Raw genomic sequence first — 15,225 nt, 5'->3', positions numbered from 1 at the left:
TCTCCCCAGTTTGATGACACTCCTGTCTTGTTTGTGGTGGCTTGGTTTTACTGATTTTGTGACTGGCACAGGGGTGAGCCACCTTACTGTGACTTAAACTTATAATAACAATATAGTAATATTACACTATAATAACGATGTAGCATTCGTTGTGAGCTTTATGCTGTGGAAAATTGAAGTAGGATTCTTGAATATGTTATTCACAACAGCGCAATTATTTTATGATAGCCTTAATCTAAACCTAATGAAACCTAGATGAGCATTCCATTCATTTGAACCTACAAGATCATTGAACCTAGTTGTTAACCAGATGTATTTAATGATACTTGTGAAGATTTGCAAGACCTAGAAAATCTTCTGATGAAGTTGTGCCGTAGCAGTTTTATAATGACTCTTGCCACTTTGACAGATTATTTAATTCTAGGTGTTAGGCAAAAGATCATTAAATAACGCAAGATAAAGGATTCAACTCGGCAAATTAGCTGTAAGATTCTCCCCACCACCAAAGAAAACCTACACATGCAGACTTGGGAAAAATCAGCAAATTTAATTCAGATTCTGCTGTACAGATGCTTACTATAAAGAACTAGAAATTACATCTCGTCTGCCAGCTGTTTGACCAGCACCCATGCAAGGGTGGCAATAGCCACCTCTAAATTTGTTGCTTTGCCATCCATGCAGAGTCCTTTTTTTACACACCAGCGGTTGGAGCCAGCTGGAAGTAGCATTTCAAATTAATGACACTACTTTGAGATTTCTCTTGAATCTAACAGGAATTATTTCAGCTGAGTGCCTAATGTTTAGGGACATACGGGTTGGAGAGAAGTTTGCTCCAGTGGGGTCAAGGATATTGTTTCTCCCTAGAGGTAATGAAGTATAATGGAATCTCTAAATGCCTGTACATTTAGTTTCCTAATTTTTACCATTAGCATTCTGAGAGTTGAAATTGTTTGTACAGATTGGTAAATTAACCTTTTTAATTCTTGTTTTCTTTAGAAGAAAACTTACCAGTGCATCAAGTGCCAGATGGTTTTCTACAATGAATGGGATATCCAGGTTCATGTTGCAAACCACATGATTGGTGAGTGAAGTACTAAATCTTGTTGATGATAGACAGTCTGTTCTCCTAGCTGTATTCATCATTGCCTGTAAAATTAAACAGAGTTAAGGAGAAATTAATTGTGCAACCGTCAATGGTTTACCCAGGTGTGATAGATTTTTTTTTAAAAAAAATATTATTAGGCCTAATAAAGCATTAGCCTGTTTTATTTTCTGCAAGGGCTAGTTTAGACTTCTGCAGAGAATCATATACTACTGCCAGTGAAAACACAAGTGATTAACAAATTAAACTTCTAATCATTTTTGCATTATTGAAAACAAACTAACAGGAATGGTTAATGAACTGGTTGTTAGCTTTCCACAGAGTTTTAGACAGGTTTTAATTTCAGAAGTTATTATGGTAATGACACTACTGTGTGCTACTCGAGCACCTTGATACCAACATCAGAATTGGCAAGTTTTGTCACTAAGAAACGTAAATAATTCAAATGGCCATAAAAATAGGAATATATGTTGTGTTTAAACAGCCTGAAAACAATCCAAAATGGCTCTCTCAAATGAAATAATACATTTAATTGAAAAAAATATTCTGAAGCTCTTTTATTCATAGTATTTAGAGTTTGCAGATGCAACTTTTTAACATTAATTTGTTTTTTATAATATGTACGCGAGGCAGCTGAATTTAGGAAATAGCGTAAGAGACACAAAGCATTTTCTTTGAATAGTCATATTTTGCTATTATTTGCTTATTCCCCTGAGGTTATCTGTAATGTTTTTAATTTGGTTACCACTTAGTAATAACACTGAGGGTTCTGCAAGCCAATTAAATTTATCAAGCACATCTTTTTCCCACTAATAAAACAATATTGCATTTTGTCACTGCCTTTTTTCAAAAACATTTTCCTAGTTCTTTCACAGTTTATTTAAGCGTCTGTATTGGGAACTTTTTGCAATACATTTATCCCAGCAACTATTTCTGTTGCTGAATGTGCATTTAGTGAAAAAAATTATCTTGTTAGATCTGTTCTCAGAATACTACTTTTGATGTTACAAGCTAATTTTAGGTGTTTCATCACTGTTAAATATGCATGACAAATTTATTGTATAATTTAAATTTAGTTGGGCAGCGCAATCTAGATGGGGGGGGGGGGAATGAGGCTGGGGCCAGCATGGCAGAGACGGCAGCGCAGTGCCTCCAAAGTGAGAGAGGAGAGAAATCGAAAAACCGCCCTACTGCCTTAATTGTTCCATTGTGGTGTAAATCGGCAGCCACAGAGGGGGCACTCCTGGGCTGGAAAAGTAAAGTTGGTTCCACCCCCTGGAATGCCCCTGGCCCACCCCTCCCTGAGGTGGCTTCTTTGTGAATACTGGCATAGCTCCCCAGCAACACTCACTTCTGATTGCCACAGATCTAAGCAGCACCCACACGCTGTCATCTTTGATGTTCCCACCAGCAAAGGGGCAAATGCACCAGCACAGGCCTCTACTGCACCCAAATGCCAATTCGGCCCTCCAATCTGGGCTGTAAGTTTTATAAAATGCAGGCTAAAAAGCCTTACTGTGCAATTCAGAGGGAAGGGACAAAGCCACATTGGAAGTGGGGGAAGGGTTGCGCCAGCTCCCATGTCACCAGCACCATGCAAAGTGTCATGGACGCTGAGGGACATATTCAGTGGTAGGGTACTGTTGCGCAGGAACCAGAACATGTTCTTCAACACCATTGTTCCTCTGCTGCAGGAGGCTGTACTGGCATTCCAAAGAGTTTTCCCAGGGGTGGAGCCGACTAGTCGACTCGCAGAGGACTTTCATCCTAAGAGCGCACCCATGCTGACAGCCAACTTACACCAGCAAAAAGTGTAGCCTAAGTCAGTCTTCCCAATGGTATTTTTCAGGCAGCCAGGGTTCCCCCCCCCTTTTCGTGCCACCTGAAACCCCACTGGAGATTGCACAGATGCACTGCCACATTGCCATCCCCAGCTGCCAGTCTACCACCACTGCCTTTGGATTGTGCTGCCCCGTGATAGTTCAGTTCTGTGAGCTCAGGAGTACTGGCCGGATGGTGTAAGCTGAGATAACCCAGCACATTTTGATGTCTGAGACAAAAAAATCCAAATCAGTATAATTATAACTCTATAATTTGCTACAGTTCATCAACACCATAAAATCAATGGCATATGGTGAGCCATTTAATCATTCCTAATAGGTAGGATCAGTATGGCCATGGAGCTCACAGCAGTACTGGAGCAACAACTTCTTTGCACATCAGGATTAATATGTACAACAATGTGCAAGGAACGTTACAGAGTGAAGGCTGGAGCAGAATATAAAGTAACTTTAGAAGGGGTAAAGGCTGAGCTCAAAAAGTTTTAAGAATTACTGTCCTGTGGCATTGTTTCCTGAGCAATGTCAGAGCAGTAAAGAGTTGTAAGCACATGATGCCATTGTAATTATAATGTTGGAGGCTACTGTATTCATTACTGCATTTCAACATAGGAAATAGGTTGCGCTCAGATCACAACATGGAAATGTTAATCAATAATTTATACTTTAAAATATTCTGATAGGAGAAGCCCCCCTCCCCAAAACATCTCCTTCTCTCCCCTCCCTCCCATGTCTTAATGTTTGAATATTTTTAATGAGATATTCAGCCAGCAGTAGAAAGAGAATACTTGACAAAAAGAAAATTGACACTTCTCTGTGTGGGTTCAGGATCACTCTCGAATGTCAGGGTTTCATAGGGTGTGTTTACTTGCCACCCACTTTCCACCTGCCTCTGATCATTTGGTGCAGAAACAATCAAGTTTTTTTTTTAGCAGGTAAAACTAGATTAAGCCATACCAGAATCTGACTACAAAGGGGGTAAATAAATATAGAGGGTTTTTTTGTTTCCTTTATCAAAGTTAAACGAATACTTCAAGTCATTCCTGATCTGACAAAATTTGGCCACGGAGTTATAGCTTCAGAAAGGCTTAATGTGCCAGAATGCTATGGTAGTTCTGGAATGCTAACATGTCCAGACCTAATATGACATGTAGGCACAGATAAAAGCTTTTATAGCATTAAAGATTTTCATCACAAGAATAACTTGTGAATGCAGAACTGCTAACGTTCTAAGTTGCCCTACATATTTTATACTCTGGATGAGAAAGAGGTGCTTTTTCCTTGCTGGTTGCCATGCATGATATTGTTTCATGCTATAAGCGTGTAGCATAGATTTGTGTGTGCTTACAATAAAATCTATCAGAAAAGAAAAAATGCCACCACAGAAAGCGCACTACGATTTACAGGTCATGTTTTGATAGTCTGTATTCATCGTAAGATTCTTATCAGTAATGTTTGTCTTTGGTGTTTGAGATACAACTCTGAAAAAGCACACAGATTACTTCTAGTGCAAGAAAGGGTTGGAAGAATTATCATGCCTTAATTACATGTCCTAAAATGTGGATTCAGTTTTGCCTCACAGGAAGCATCTTCGTGGTTTTACTTGTCAGTGCTAATTTCTATATGGTGTTCTGATTTTGCTTTCTGCCACAATTCCCCCACTCCAGCTCACCCCCAGCCCTGGCTGCACTCCCGTTTTTCATTTATGAACTCTTTCAAGATCACACCGGCATAAAAGAGTATTACCAAAATACTAAAATATTAACTTTATTACTACGAAAGAGAAGTATGACTGGCTTAATAAATAGAAACACAAACAGTTTCTCATGGTTTCTGAGGTGTTCAAACACAGGAGACACATCTTTATTCAATTTACAGCCTTGCTGTAGTCATAGAACTATGACTTAACAAATGAATATTAAAATATGTACCCTGTAGTTTTGCTGGAGATTATCAGTTTTGTCAATCCATAAGCGTAAAAATATTAGTATTTTAGTAATTTTACCATGTTTTCACTTTTCAGGAAGTATCTTCATGTTTGCTCAATATTTTTTGAAGCCCCAAGTTATTGTTGATTCTTATTTGTATAGAAAGTGCTGTTATGTAAAACAGGGGGGAAAACTTTGGCATAGGAAGTTCAATGAAACTATTGTTGTTTGAAAAGGTATGTCAATGAGTAGGTAGGTCAGTCAGTCTTCTTGTATCCTTCTGCCTTCACCATATACACAGATGAAATTAATGAGAATCAAATCTCTGCCTTTTTAATTTAGTAAAGAGAATCTTGTATAAAATGTTGAGGCCCTGCAGCTAAAATGTGAATTTGTAAGTGCTCAGAATAAAGAGCTGGTAGGCATGAGATAATGTAAAGTGATGATACTGCCAAGAACTATTTTATGAAGGCTTAATTTTTTTCAGTCTGATAATTTTTGACCAATAATTAACAACTACCAATTATCCTGTTTTAGTTAGAAAGAAATCTCTAGCACTATGGAGTTGGCATTGCAGCTAGCGCATAAATCCCCAAAGAGGTAAATATGTTCCAAACAGCCACAGACAACTGTCTCATGAAATGTAGTGAGCAAATTTCAAGCCGCTGGCTGTGTACAACACTGAGAAGCACATTTACCATGGAGGGATGATCAGACCAACAAAGAGAATGGTAAAAGGGGTACAGGGAGACACAGTCATTGTAGTTTTCAGCTGTTGTTTCTGTCTAAAGTAACAGACATAGCTAACTGAAAAATAGTGTAAAGACTTTTGCTGATTAGGTATGATTTTTAAAAAATAGGTCTTTAAAAATCTTTCTTCTTTTGCTTTTTACTTCTTCCTGTTCTCTTTGTTATCCATACATATCTAGACTTAAAATTAATAATGGATCTGTGCATTATTTTGTACTAGACAATGTAGATATAGCATTTTGGTGAAACAAAATTATAGAACTAGCACAGGAATATGGAAACAGGAGACAACCGGTGCTTATTTAAGCTAGTTCTAGCTATTTTATCATATACACTAACTTAAAAGGACATTAAAATATGTTCTGTAAGAATCCTGCTTGGCTGCTGTTATTTTAATGTATCTGAGAAGAAAAGTTTGCTTTGGAAGAATAGTATATGAATACTAAAAGACCCAAGGCTATTCAGAGATGCCAAGGAAGATTTTCTTATATTAACCACAAGATACCAGTTGTTTACACAATGACATGCCTTTTTGGCTTGTTATGGGTACTGACCTTGTAAATCAAATAAGTATAGGTTAATGTGAGCAACATCAACAGCTGAAAAAAATATATGAAAATTTAACATCTTTGAGATCCACCCCAAAAATGTTTTCATTAACATGAATATGTATCCATATGACATGAAACAAAAACATATATAAATGGTTATAGATATTGGTCTGTTTATCGTAAGAATATGTTACTCTTCAGCCACAGGGAAACTCAAACCATATACCTTTGGGAATACCTTGTTTTTTCAGCTATATCATATGCTTGGAAAGTTGCAGCCTTCCTCAGACCCAAGTATACTTACCTATTTTCTGTGTGGCTTTGTCTGTCACTGCTGTGATTGACCACTGCCCTTTCCTATCTCTATAAGTTCCCCCTTCCTATAAAAGACTTCAGGGTCAATCCATAGAACTGACAAAAATCTGTACCTGCTGCTTGAAGAATTCATGGGAACAACATGGGATACAAGGTATGTGACAGCAGCCAAAGTGGGAAATTTGCAGGTATCAAGCAAACCCACCACCATCACTTCTATTAGAAATCTTGGAATTCAACACATCATGTAAGCAGCTCTCATAGCTACTTCCTAACTCTTCCCTTGACTGTTCCCACTTCACTTCCAGATCAGTAAACCTTTGTGTAACGTCGTTGCCAGTCCTGTTTTCTGCTCCTCTCTTCACACATTTGCTTTATCAATAAGGAGCACCTTTTGGAAACCATGTTCTGTTGATCTAGGTGTGCAGCTCAAACCTTCAGAGATTTAATTCTTCCCTCTTGCCCCAGGAGGCTGTAACTGCGCATTGGACCACAGGATTCCTTCTGTGCTTCACATCATTTGTATTTTAAGGTGGATGGCTGCAACATAATTTATTTTATAGCCATAGTACATACAATGTGTGTCAGATTTTGATTTGATTTGTTTTATACCAGCTCTATTCCAGGTACTTCTACAGGCAAACAAGGGGGCAATTGCTGCCACTTCCTCACTTTAGTTGTTAGATAAGGCCATTTATTTCTGCTGTTTGCCCATTGTACTACAAGTACCCACTTTGCCCCATATATTGCTCATGAGTTTCCCTTTACCCTCTGAAGAAATAATTTGAGAAGAGAATCAGGGGTCTTCAGCAGAATTTGAGAATCCCAGCTTCAGGGATTCTAGAACGTTCCTCTGTTCTTCTTGCTTCTTTTGTAGTAACCAGGGTGACGTGTTCATTACATTAACTTAAGAAGCATACTAGAAACATGAAGATAAATAATTTTTAAGTGTGGCAGTTAATTCTGTTTTTCTAATGCATAAATGCCTTGCTGAAATTGGCTCGTTTCAAGAGCTCATTGAAGTTTTCTTCAGTAAACCTTTCTGTCAGTAAATGTTCCTTTCACACAAACAGTGTATTCCTTCTGCTTTGTGTTCTTTGAATGTACTTCAGAATTTTTCTTCACGCATGAAATGGATTTGGATAGAACAAACTTGATACAATGCCTCATATGAAATAGAAGATGATAGCTTATTGCCTTGAAGAAATAATCTAGAGATAAAGATACATGCATCTGAAAATCTTCAAACTACTACCCTTTGCTGTTAGCAGCTCTTCATAAAACAGCTAGATGATAGCAGTGTGTCCAGTGTTTGTCATGTAAATAAGTACACTTATATCATTATGTTGATCACACAGCTCAGGTGCACAAGTAGTACTTCATGCAAGCAAAGTCTATTCTTTGCCATTCAGTTTTGAGAATAATTCCTCAACACACTGGAAGTTTTCTATTGTGATCTGTGTATGGAATGCTCTTTACTGGAAGGCAGCAAGCAAATAGCATAGGCACTTTTGGAAATGTTAACTTCAATACATAAGGCCTAGATACTTTGACATTGTCCCTCTCACGCTTTTCTCTGGCCTTATGCCAATAAAAGAATCAACACAGAAAAAGTGAGTACCTCAGAGGAAGAAAACCTCCCCGACAGCCAGAAGTTTGGAGACCGGGGGGGGGGGGGATATATGATCTAAATCATAGTTTCTAATTCATATGCACTTTTAGGTGATACACGTATTTCTATTCAGTGTGGCAGTTTGTCCTGTAAATCTAATGCCAAATAACACCCCTGCCCCTTCTCCTGATTTATCTTGCTGTATTCTGTTGCTTTCAGTTTTCTTCCACCCCTGCTCACTTCTGGTATCTGCTGAGCTAATAGAAAAATCATTAAAGTGGCAGAATGCAATATAAGGAGAGTTAAAGCTTTCTTCCCTTTATTTACGTGCTCTCAGTTTAAAAACGATACCTTTTAGACATGCCTGAAGAGATACATGTATATGGACTTCTCCCTCATGTCTAACTTGGTTCTCAGATCAAAGTCATTTTCAGGTAAATTCAGTATATACATGTGAGAAAATGGATGTTGCTTCTCTTAATTACAGTATTCCAAATAGTTTCAGAAGGTAGCCATTCTGGTCTGCACTAGAGCCAAGCACAGTAGCATATTAGAGACTAACAAGATCTTTGGAGTATAAATGTCCAACAGTCCAAGCTCTAATGAAGGGAGCTTGTCTCTCAAAAGCTCCCCCCTCTAGAAAATCTACTTGGTTTTTAATGTGTTAATGGACTCAAACCCAGAATTTCAGGTGAAATGATCGGAAAGATAATTTCCTCCTGCTTGTTAGGAGATTGTTTAATATGCTTCTTTTTTATACTAAGCATTTCCTTTTCATTTGATACTAGCAATAGTAAATGCAGGCTATAGGTGTAAAATGCAAGAATTTGGGATTAATTATTAAATCTGGTGAATTTTTGTTTTATTTAATGAAAGGTTAAGGATGGAAAAAGATTAAATCTGTGCTTTGTTTAATACTAACAGAAAGCTACCCTCATGTGGGCAATGCTAGCTTATTTGAAAAGCTCATAAAGGGTTTCTACATGGACCATACAAAAGGGATACTTTCTCTTTAATAGCCATCTGTACAGGAGAGATGAGAAGTGGGCCAGGTCATCTCTCCTCAGCTGTCATGATATTAACGTAGGTAATGGAGCAAGCTCTGCATTCTGCTGGGTGTTGTTTTTCATAGATGTTCATCGATTTAAACAGATAATTCTATTTATTTCTTAGAGTTGGTCCAAGCAAACCAGACAGAATAACAAACACCAAAGCATTTCGAATGACTTTATCTTTGTTGATTTGTAATATAACTTTTTCTCTTATAAAAAAAATGGCATTACACCTACTGTGCAGATGGCTGCATGATTTGTAAACCAGCCAAAACATTTAAACAAATGTGTGGTCTGGGGATAGATTAAATAAAGGATAAAATGGAATGTGGACCACAAATTCTAATAATCAGATGATTCTGAGTTCTGTGTAGTGTGGAGAGACAGTAACAGTGATAGCAAGGAATGCTTGCCAATGACAGCAAGGTGCCTAACAGATCACAGGATGGAGCCTGTGGCCTAGTAGGCCTCAGTTTGCAAGCTGCACATTTGCTGTACAGCTGGCAGCTCTGTGTGGGGACATCAGATAAAACTTATGTAAAATGAAGTGTTACTGCTTAGTATAAATTCAGGCAAAGAGGGAATTTGCAGACAACTGCAAACAGGGTTTGAGGTACCAATGAAGCAGATAGGAAATTGGAGGAGGCTTCAATTATCTGCACAATTTAACCAAAAATAATTGCAAAAGGAGTTTTAAAAGAGTAAGTACACGTTTAAGCATTCTGTCCCGGTCTCCATATTTGACACTGTTTATCCTTTAAAAACTGTTACCATCCTCAAAATCCTACTTGCTTAAAACTACTCCCTAAATCTTCTCTCATGTTATTATTTATTATAAAAATTATGTTCCATCTGAAACAGAACTGAAAGGCAGCAAGTATGTTAATATTAGGTTACCTGAAGCAATGGTTTGTTTTCACCTGGATTTTTTAATGCTAGTTTGGAAAAGAAATAATTTTAGAAATAAGACTTCTTTGTTTTAAAAATATGTTTCTAATCAACATTGATTAGTTTGTGCACACTTGACAACAGTAGCACTTATTTCAGAAGACATGCTGTATGTATAACACAAAATATCAGAAACATCAAGGATTTATAAAGTTATGAAGTAATATAATAAAAATGAACAATTTATTCTTGATGTCTGCAAATAAAAAGTTTATCATGGCATTTGCACATTGTGTATTTTGTCTGATCCCTTATGTTATGAAAAACATTTTCATGTTTTCTTTTTATTAAAGTGGTCTGGATGTACCAAATGTTTAAAGCATTCTTTATTGAAATAGAGATATCTCCACTAATCTGAAAAATACAAATGTTTGCTATAATTATTTATTCTCTACTTTTCTTTAAAAATTGACACATAAGTATGGAACTTAAATTGGCTTTATCCCAGACCCAATTAAAATTGGCCATGCTGTTAAGAAATACCCAAGTATTTCCTTTGCCCCACCATCCAGACTCAAAGCAAGTATCTGATGAAAAAAATCACGTGGCTTGCCATTACCATGAGTAAGGTGGACAGACATTCAGGAATATTGTGATCACTGACATGGATAATGTAACGGAAGTACCAGCCAAAGAGAATGCCATTTTCCCGCTTTTCCTTAAGATGGAGGTTAGAACATTGGAGAGAAGAGGAGCAGGGTGCATAAGAGAGAGTATTTAACAAGTTTCTTTTTACATTTGCATACCAGTGGCATCAGAAAATCATAAAATTTATACCCCTGGTTATCCATTCTTGACACCCTTGCAAATCAGGGGATAGAAGTGAATATTTGGCCTTAATTGGGAATGTTACCATTTTAAAACTGTTTTTTTCTTTGTGGAGTTCAGACTTTCATGAACTATTATTGTACAGCTTATATTCTGTCACAGGTTTTGGTTATGTCCAGCTTCACCGAAACAAGTCAAGGTTACATAGAGTAGTGCATTGAAACTCACACAATGCAACTCATACTTAATCCAGTTATGTTATAATAAATAGTGCCATGTCTGGTGCCTAGCAGAGACTATGTATTTAAGTCCTATGTTAGCTTTTCCTTGTGTTTCTCTTTGCATGTAGGATATCTGTATTTTTGATGTGTTTTTTAAAACAGCATATATAGTCTACAGATTTTTTTAAAAAAATAAAAAAGATTCACTTTCATATCAGAAAGGGAAGTCTCAGGTTAACATAGTTGCTCACATGATTTTAAACTGGCTTCCTTTTTAAAAGGCCCAATAAATGCTATGAATAGAGAACAAATAGGCAATATTTTGTGTGTGTCTCTGTATGTTAAACTTCAGCTGCTTGAATTGCTGCATTTGGTTAACTAACAGGGTTTCGTAGGTCACCTTTAGAATTTTATGCCTATGACAGCAGTAGCTACCTGCCAAGATTGTGAGGCATCTCACAGCTCTCAGGATGGAGCTTGTGGCCTGGTAGGCCGCAGTTGGAGGGGTACACATTTGCTGTACAGCTGGCGGCACTGTATGGGGCAGCAGTGTGGGCTGTTAGGGAGCTGGAAAGGAGACAAGCATGAAATTTCTTCTAACCCCAACTCTGTTTTTCTATACTGTTGGCTGCTTCTCAGTTCCTTGACAAAAAAACCAATCAGGCACCCTTTAATCCGCCTGTGATTACCAGTGGTATAAAAAGAGAAGCATAATGAGGAAAAATGCCTCGTTTTGTTGCCTTCAAAAGCCAACAAATTGGAGTTAACTTGACAGGAAGTGGCTTAATAATTAGATTATTTATTTATTCCTGACACATATCCCCCTGTTACTAGTCTCAGGAGACCCTGTAGATGGTACAATTTTCAAGCTGCCATTACTTCGCTGTCTTCTGTGAACAAAGAAGCTACTGTCTATCAGTCAATTAAATGCACTCTTTAAGCAGAGGCTGAGAAGTCCTCAATGGATAGAGCCCTGGGACATTGTGGCTGATGATTCCTTTCTCTGTACTGTACATCACACTCTCAACTACAGTCCCCACAGAGATGGAATAAAGTCATGCATTAAAATATCACTTGTTGATTTGTTTGCTAATGAAGAGCCATTGAAATGTTTATGTATTTCTGTGGCAAAACTGTTGATAAAAGGACTACTTGCTTGCATATCTTACTTTGTCTTTAGAAAATGCTTATTTAAGGTTTATCAAAAATAAGAGTAACATATTAAGGAATAAAACAGAGAGATGGGTCATATAGCTTCCTAGTGAGGCAGATCAGAGAAAACAGGCTGAGGACTAAAAGAGAAGGGGAAAGGTGATATTGGTACTTCAGGCATCTGAACTACATTAGTTGAAGCAGACCTTTGAGATGCCCCTAGACTCTTTTTGGTTTGTCCTTTACAATGTGCACATTCAACCAAAATAACGCTGAGTGTGAAGGTATGTGGTCTGTAGACATACTGTGATTATACCCCAAGACCATGTGAGTTCTTTGATATTTTCAGTTTTTATAAATTGCCTTACAGTCAGGTTTTTTTTTTTTGGGGGGGGGGGGTCCAAGTTTTGTATTTTTTGTGTTGAAGTATTACTGCCAGCCCTGTCAGCACAGTGGGGGCATGGAGGAGGCATTCCTGGGGGTGGAACTGACATTACCCGGCTTCTACCCTGCGTTTCTGGCCATTGACACCAGGGCCCAGGCCTATGGATACTTTCTGACAGCTGTGTTTGGGGGGCGGGATTTCCACCCTCCCTGTGCCACCAGAAAGCTCTCTGGAGGTTGTGGGGTGGCACTGTAGCAGTACCGTGCCTGGCCAACCAGGACTATGGATTGGGCAATCCATCTCCTAGTAAGTGTATGACTGACCGGGGGTGGGGTGGGGGATTCCAAACACCATGGAGAAAAAGTGGGATACAAATGTAAATAAGGACTGCTAACAGTATTACTAACTATATTAACTTCTGGCAAAGACATGCTTGATGGCATCAGTCTGGACATGGCTGTTAGCTTTCATATCAACAACTACTATGTGTACTACATTTTTCTGGTATGAACATCCCTGTATGTTATGAAATCAGCTGCAATGGTTTATTACTTCGCTACTACTATAAGCTTCTCAATTAGGTTCCCTGAACTGAGGAACAAACATTCCTGCCTTAGAAGTTTTATGAAGAATAATCCATATTAAACAGTTATATTCATATTGGCAAAAAATATGAAAAGTCCTTGGAGAGTAATCCCTTAACGTATGCTTTGTCACAGTAAAGCCTTACCATTATGTGGAACACCAGAAAAAAAATACCTTTCTAAGTAAGGATCACTGAATATGTCACTGGTTAATTCCTGCTCTATGCTCCTCATTAGCATTACTCTCAAGCTTCTTATTATCATATCCAAAATATTAAGACATAATAAGTACGAAGGTACTGATAATTGGATATTAACCAGAATATACTTGACTGGGTAGGAGTTAGGGCCTTGTTTAACCTTATCCTGAAATATATTAATCTCAAATTAATGAATGGATTCAAATTTACTTTCTGTTATAGAGCACCTTTGAGTGTCTAAGCTTTTCTAACAAAATGAATTAGATTAACAGAACAGACAAAACAAATTCTTTAATTTGAAGCCATCTTGAAATTTCAATTGCGGTGTTTGCAGATACCTTACCACATTATCTTCGAAACCACATTTCCCCATATTGCTCCTGAAGGACTCTTCAGTCCTCTGATAACAACCTTCTGGTGATTCCTGGCATCATGGACATCAGGTTGGCCTCGACCAAAGCATGTTGGCTGACACCAGACCCTATAGGGTCTCAAACAGTTCTGTAGGGCCTGGAAGACAGAACTGTTCCATTGGGCTGTTAATTAAGGCCTTCTGATGTCCGCTATACTATCTCACTGGCCTCCCACCTACTATCTACCATCTATCGTCAATCAACTGTCTATGAATGACAAATATTATATTCTCTCCCTCTTTTCTGTTTACCCATTCTTGGATACTGTAGGAAACTTGCCGAGTTGGGGCTATATACTATGGGTTGAATAAGATGATGTTGTTTTAATCTCCATCAATTAGATTTAATGTAAGGTTTTAGCTGTGTTATATTTATATGGTTTTAGTGTAATATCAATGCTTTAAACTGTTGCAAGCCACCCTGAGCCCAACCTTGGTTGGGAAGAGGCCGGGAAATAGATTTAATAAATAAAATAAAATTTACAGTACCTCAATAATTCCTTCTTTTTGCCTTTTCCACTCTATCCCTGGCTTCAGGCCTGCACTTCCAGCTTCTCTGTTAATCAGTGCATAGTTAGAGGTAATGGTGAAGGCAGTAAACAGCCTACCTTTGGACAATAGCCAATGGACAGATGCAGGGGATGACATGCAGTTAGGTTGCAGAAACGTTTAAAAAGCTAGGCAAGGTCTTCAGATCATGCTGATTGATGGGGAACTGTGCAATCATGTGACTAACAATTAGCCCCACAGATTGTCATCTCAATAGGACCCATCAGGGATCTCCAGTCTTCAGAAAAGCAATGTAATAAGTTGTTTTTTGCTTGAGTTTTGGAACCACCACCTTGCTTATAACATCTTGTTGAATCTTGACAAGTACCACTATAATCACAAGTGATTTGTTCTCTTCTTGGGTATTCTTCAAACTCAAAAGCAGATTCTGACAACACCTGACTATAAAGTAAGACAATGGGAAAGAACAGTGCTGAGAACTGAGGTATGATACAGTGTGTCCACCTGTACTTTTCCTGAAATATTAATGCAATTTTCACACAACTTTACTCATCTTCTAGCATTTTGTCACTCAATGTGCTGTGCCATTGATTTTGCAAGGGTAAGTCTACATTGGCAAATGGGGGTATTACCCAGCTGAAAAGACTCAAGAAGCCAACTAAAGCCACCCCTGCACTCAGGAATTCCCCTTCAAAGCCAGTGTGGGCTTGTGCACCAGAGGCAAGCCACTCCCCAACATCAGCGTAAGTGCCCTTTATGGTGACACAGGGAACATTTACACCAGTACCGAAGTCACATCACCTTCTAAGGAGCCCGTGCTCCAATTGCACTGTGAATGTGTTAGCAATAAAAGTATCTTACTTTAAGAATTAAACTTTCTTTTATCTTTCTAATGAA

At 38.1% G+C, this 15,225-nt stretch overlaps 1 protein-coding gene across 9 annotated transcripts in view; it reads left to right on the top strand.

Moving 5' to 3' along the window:
* Positions 1-15,225, top strand: part of ZNF521 (zinc finger protein 521) — a 346,723-nt gene that overhangs the window by 169,782 nt on the left and 161,716 nt on the right. For 8 of the 9 annotated variants that reach the window (XM_048507495.1, XM_048507491.1, XM_048507490.1 and 5 more), the window contains one exon: positions 997-1,081. In XM_048507495.1, coding sequence (XP_048363452.1) covers positions 997-1,081 — 85 coding nt within the window. Of the gene's footprint in view, positions 1-996; positions 1,103-1,388; positions 1,394-9,192; positions 9,204-15,225 lie in introns of those variants that run through there. The other variant, XM_048507494.1, reaches the window with a different exon arrangement.

The sequence above is a fragment of the Sphaerodactylus townsendi genome, linkage group LG09, assembly GCF_021028975.2.
Source record: "Sphaerodactylus townsendi isolate TG3544 linkage group LG09, MPM_Stown_v2.3, whole genome shotgun sequence".
NCBI lineage: Eukaryota > Metazoa > Chordata > Lepidosauria > Squamata > Sphaerodactylidae > Sphaerodactylus > Sphaerodactylus townsendi.
The sequence above is the reverse complement of the archived record's forward strand: the minus strand, read 5'-3'. Positions and strand labels throughout refer to the sequence as shown.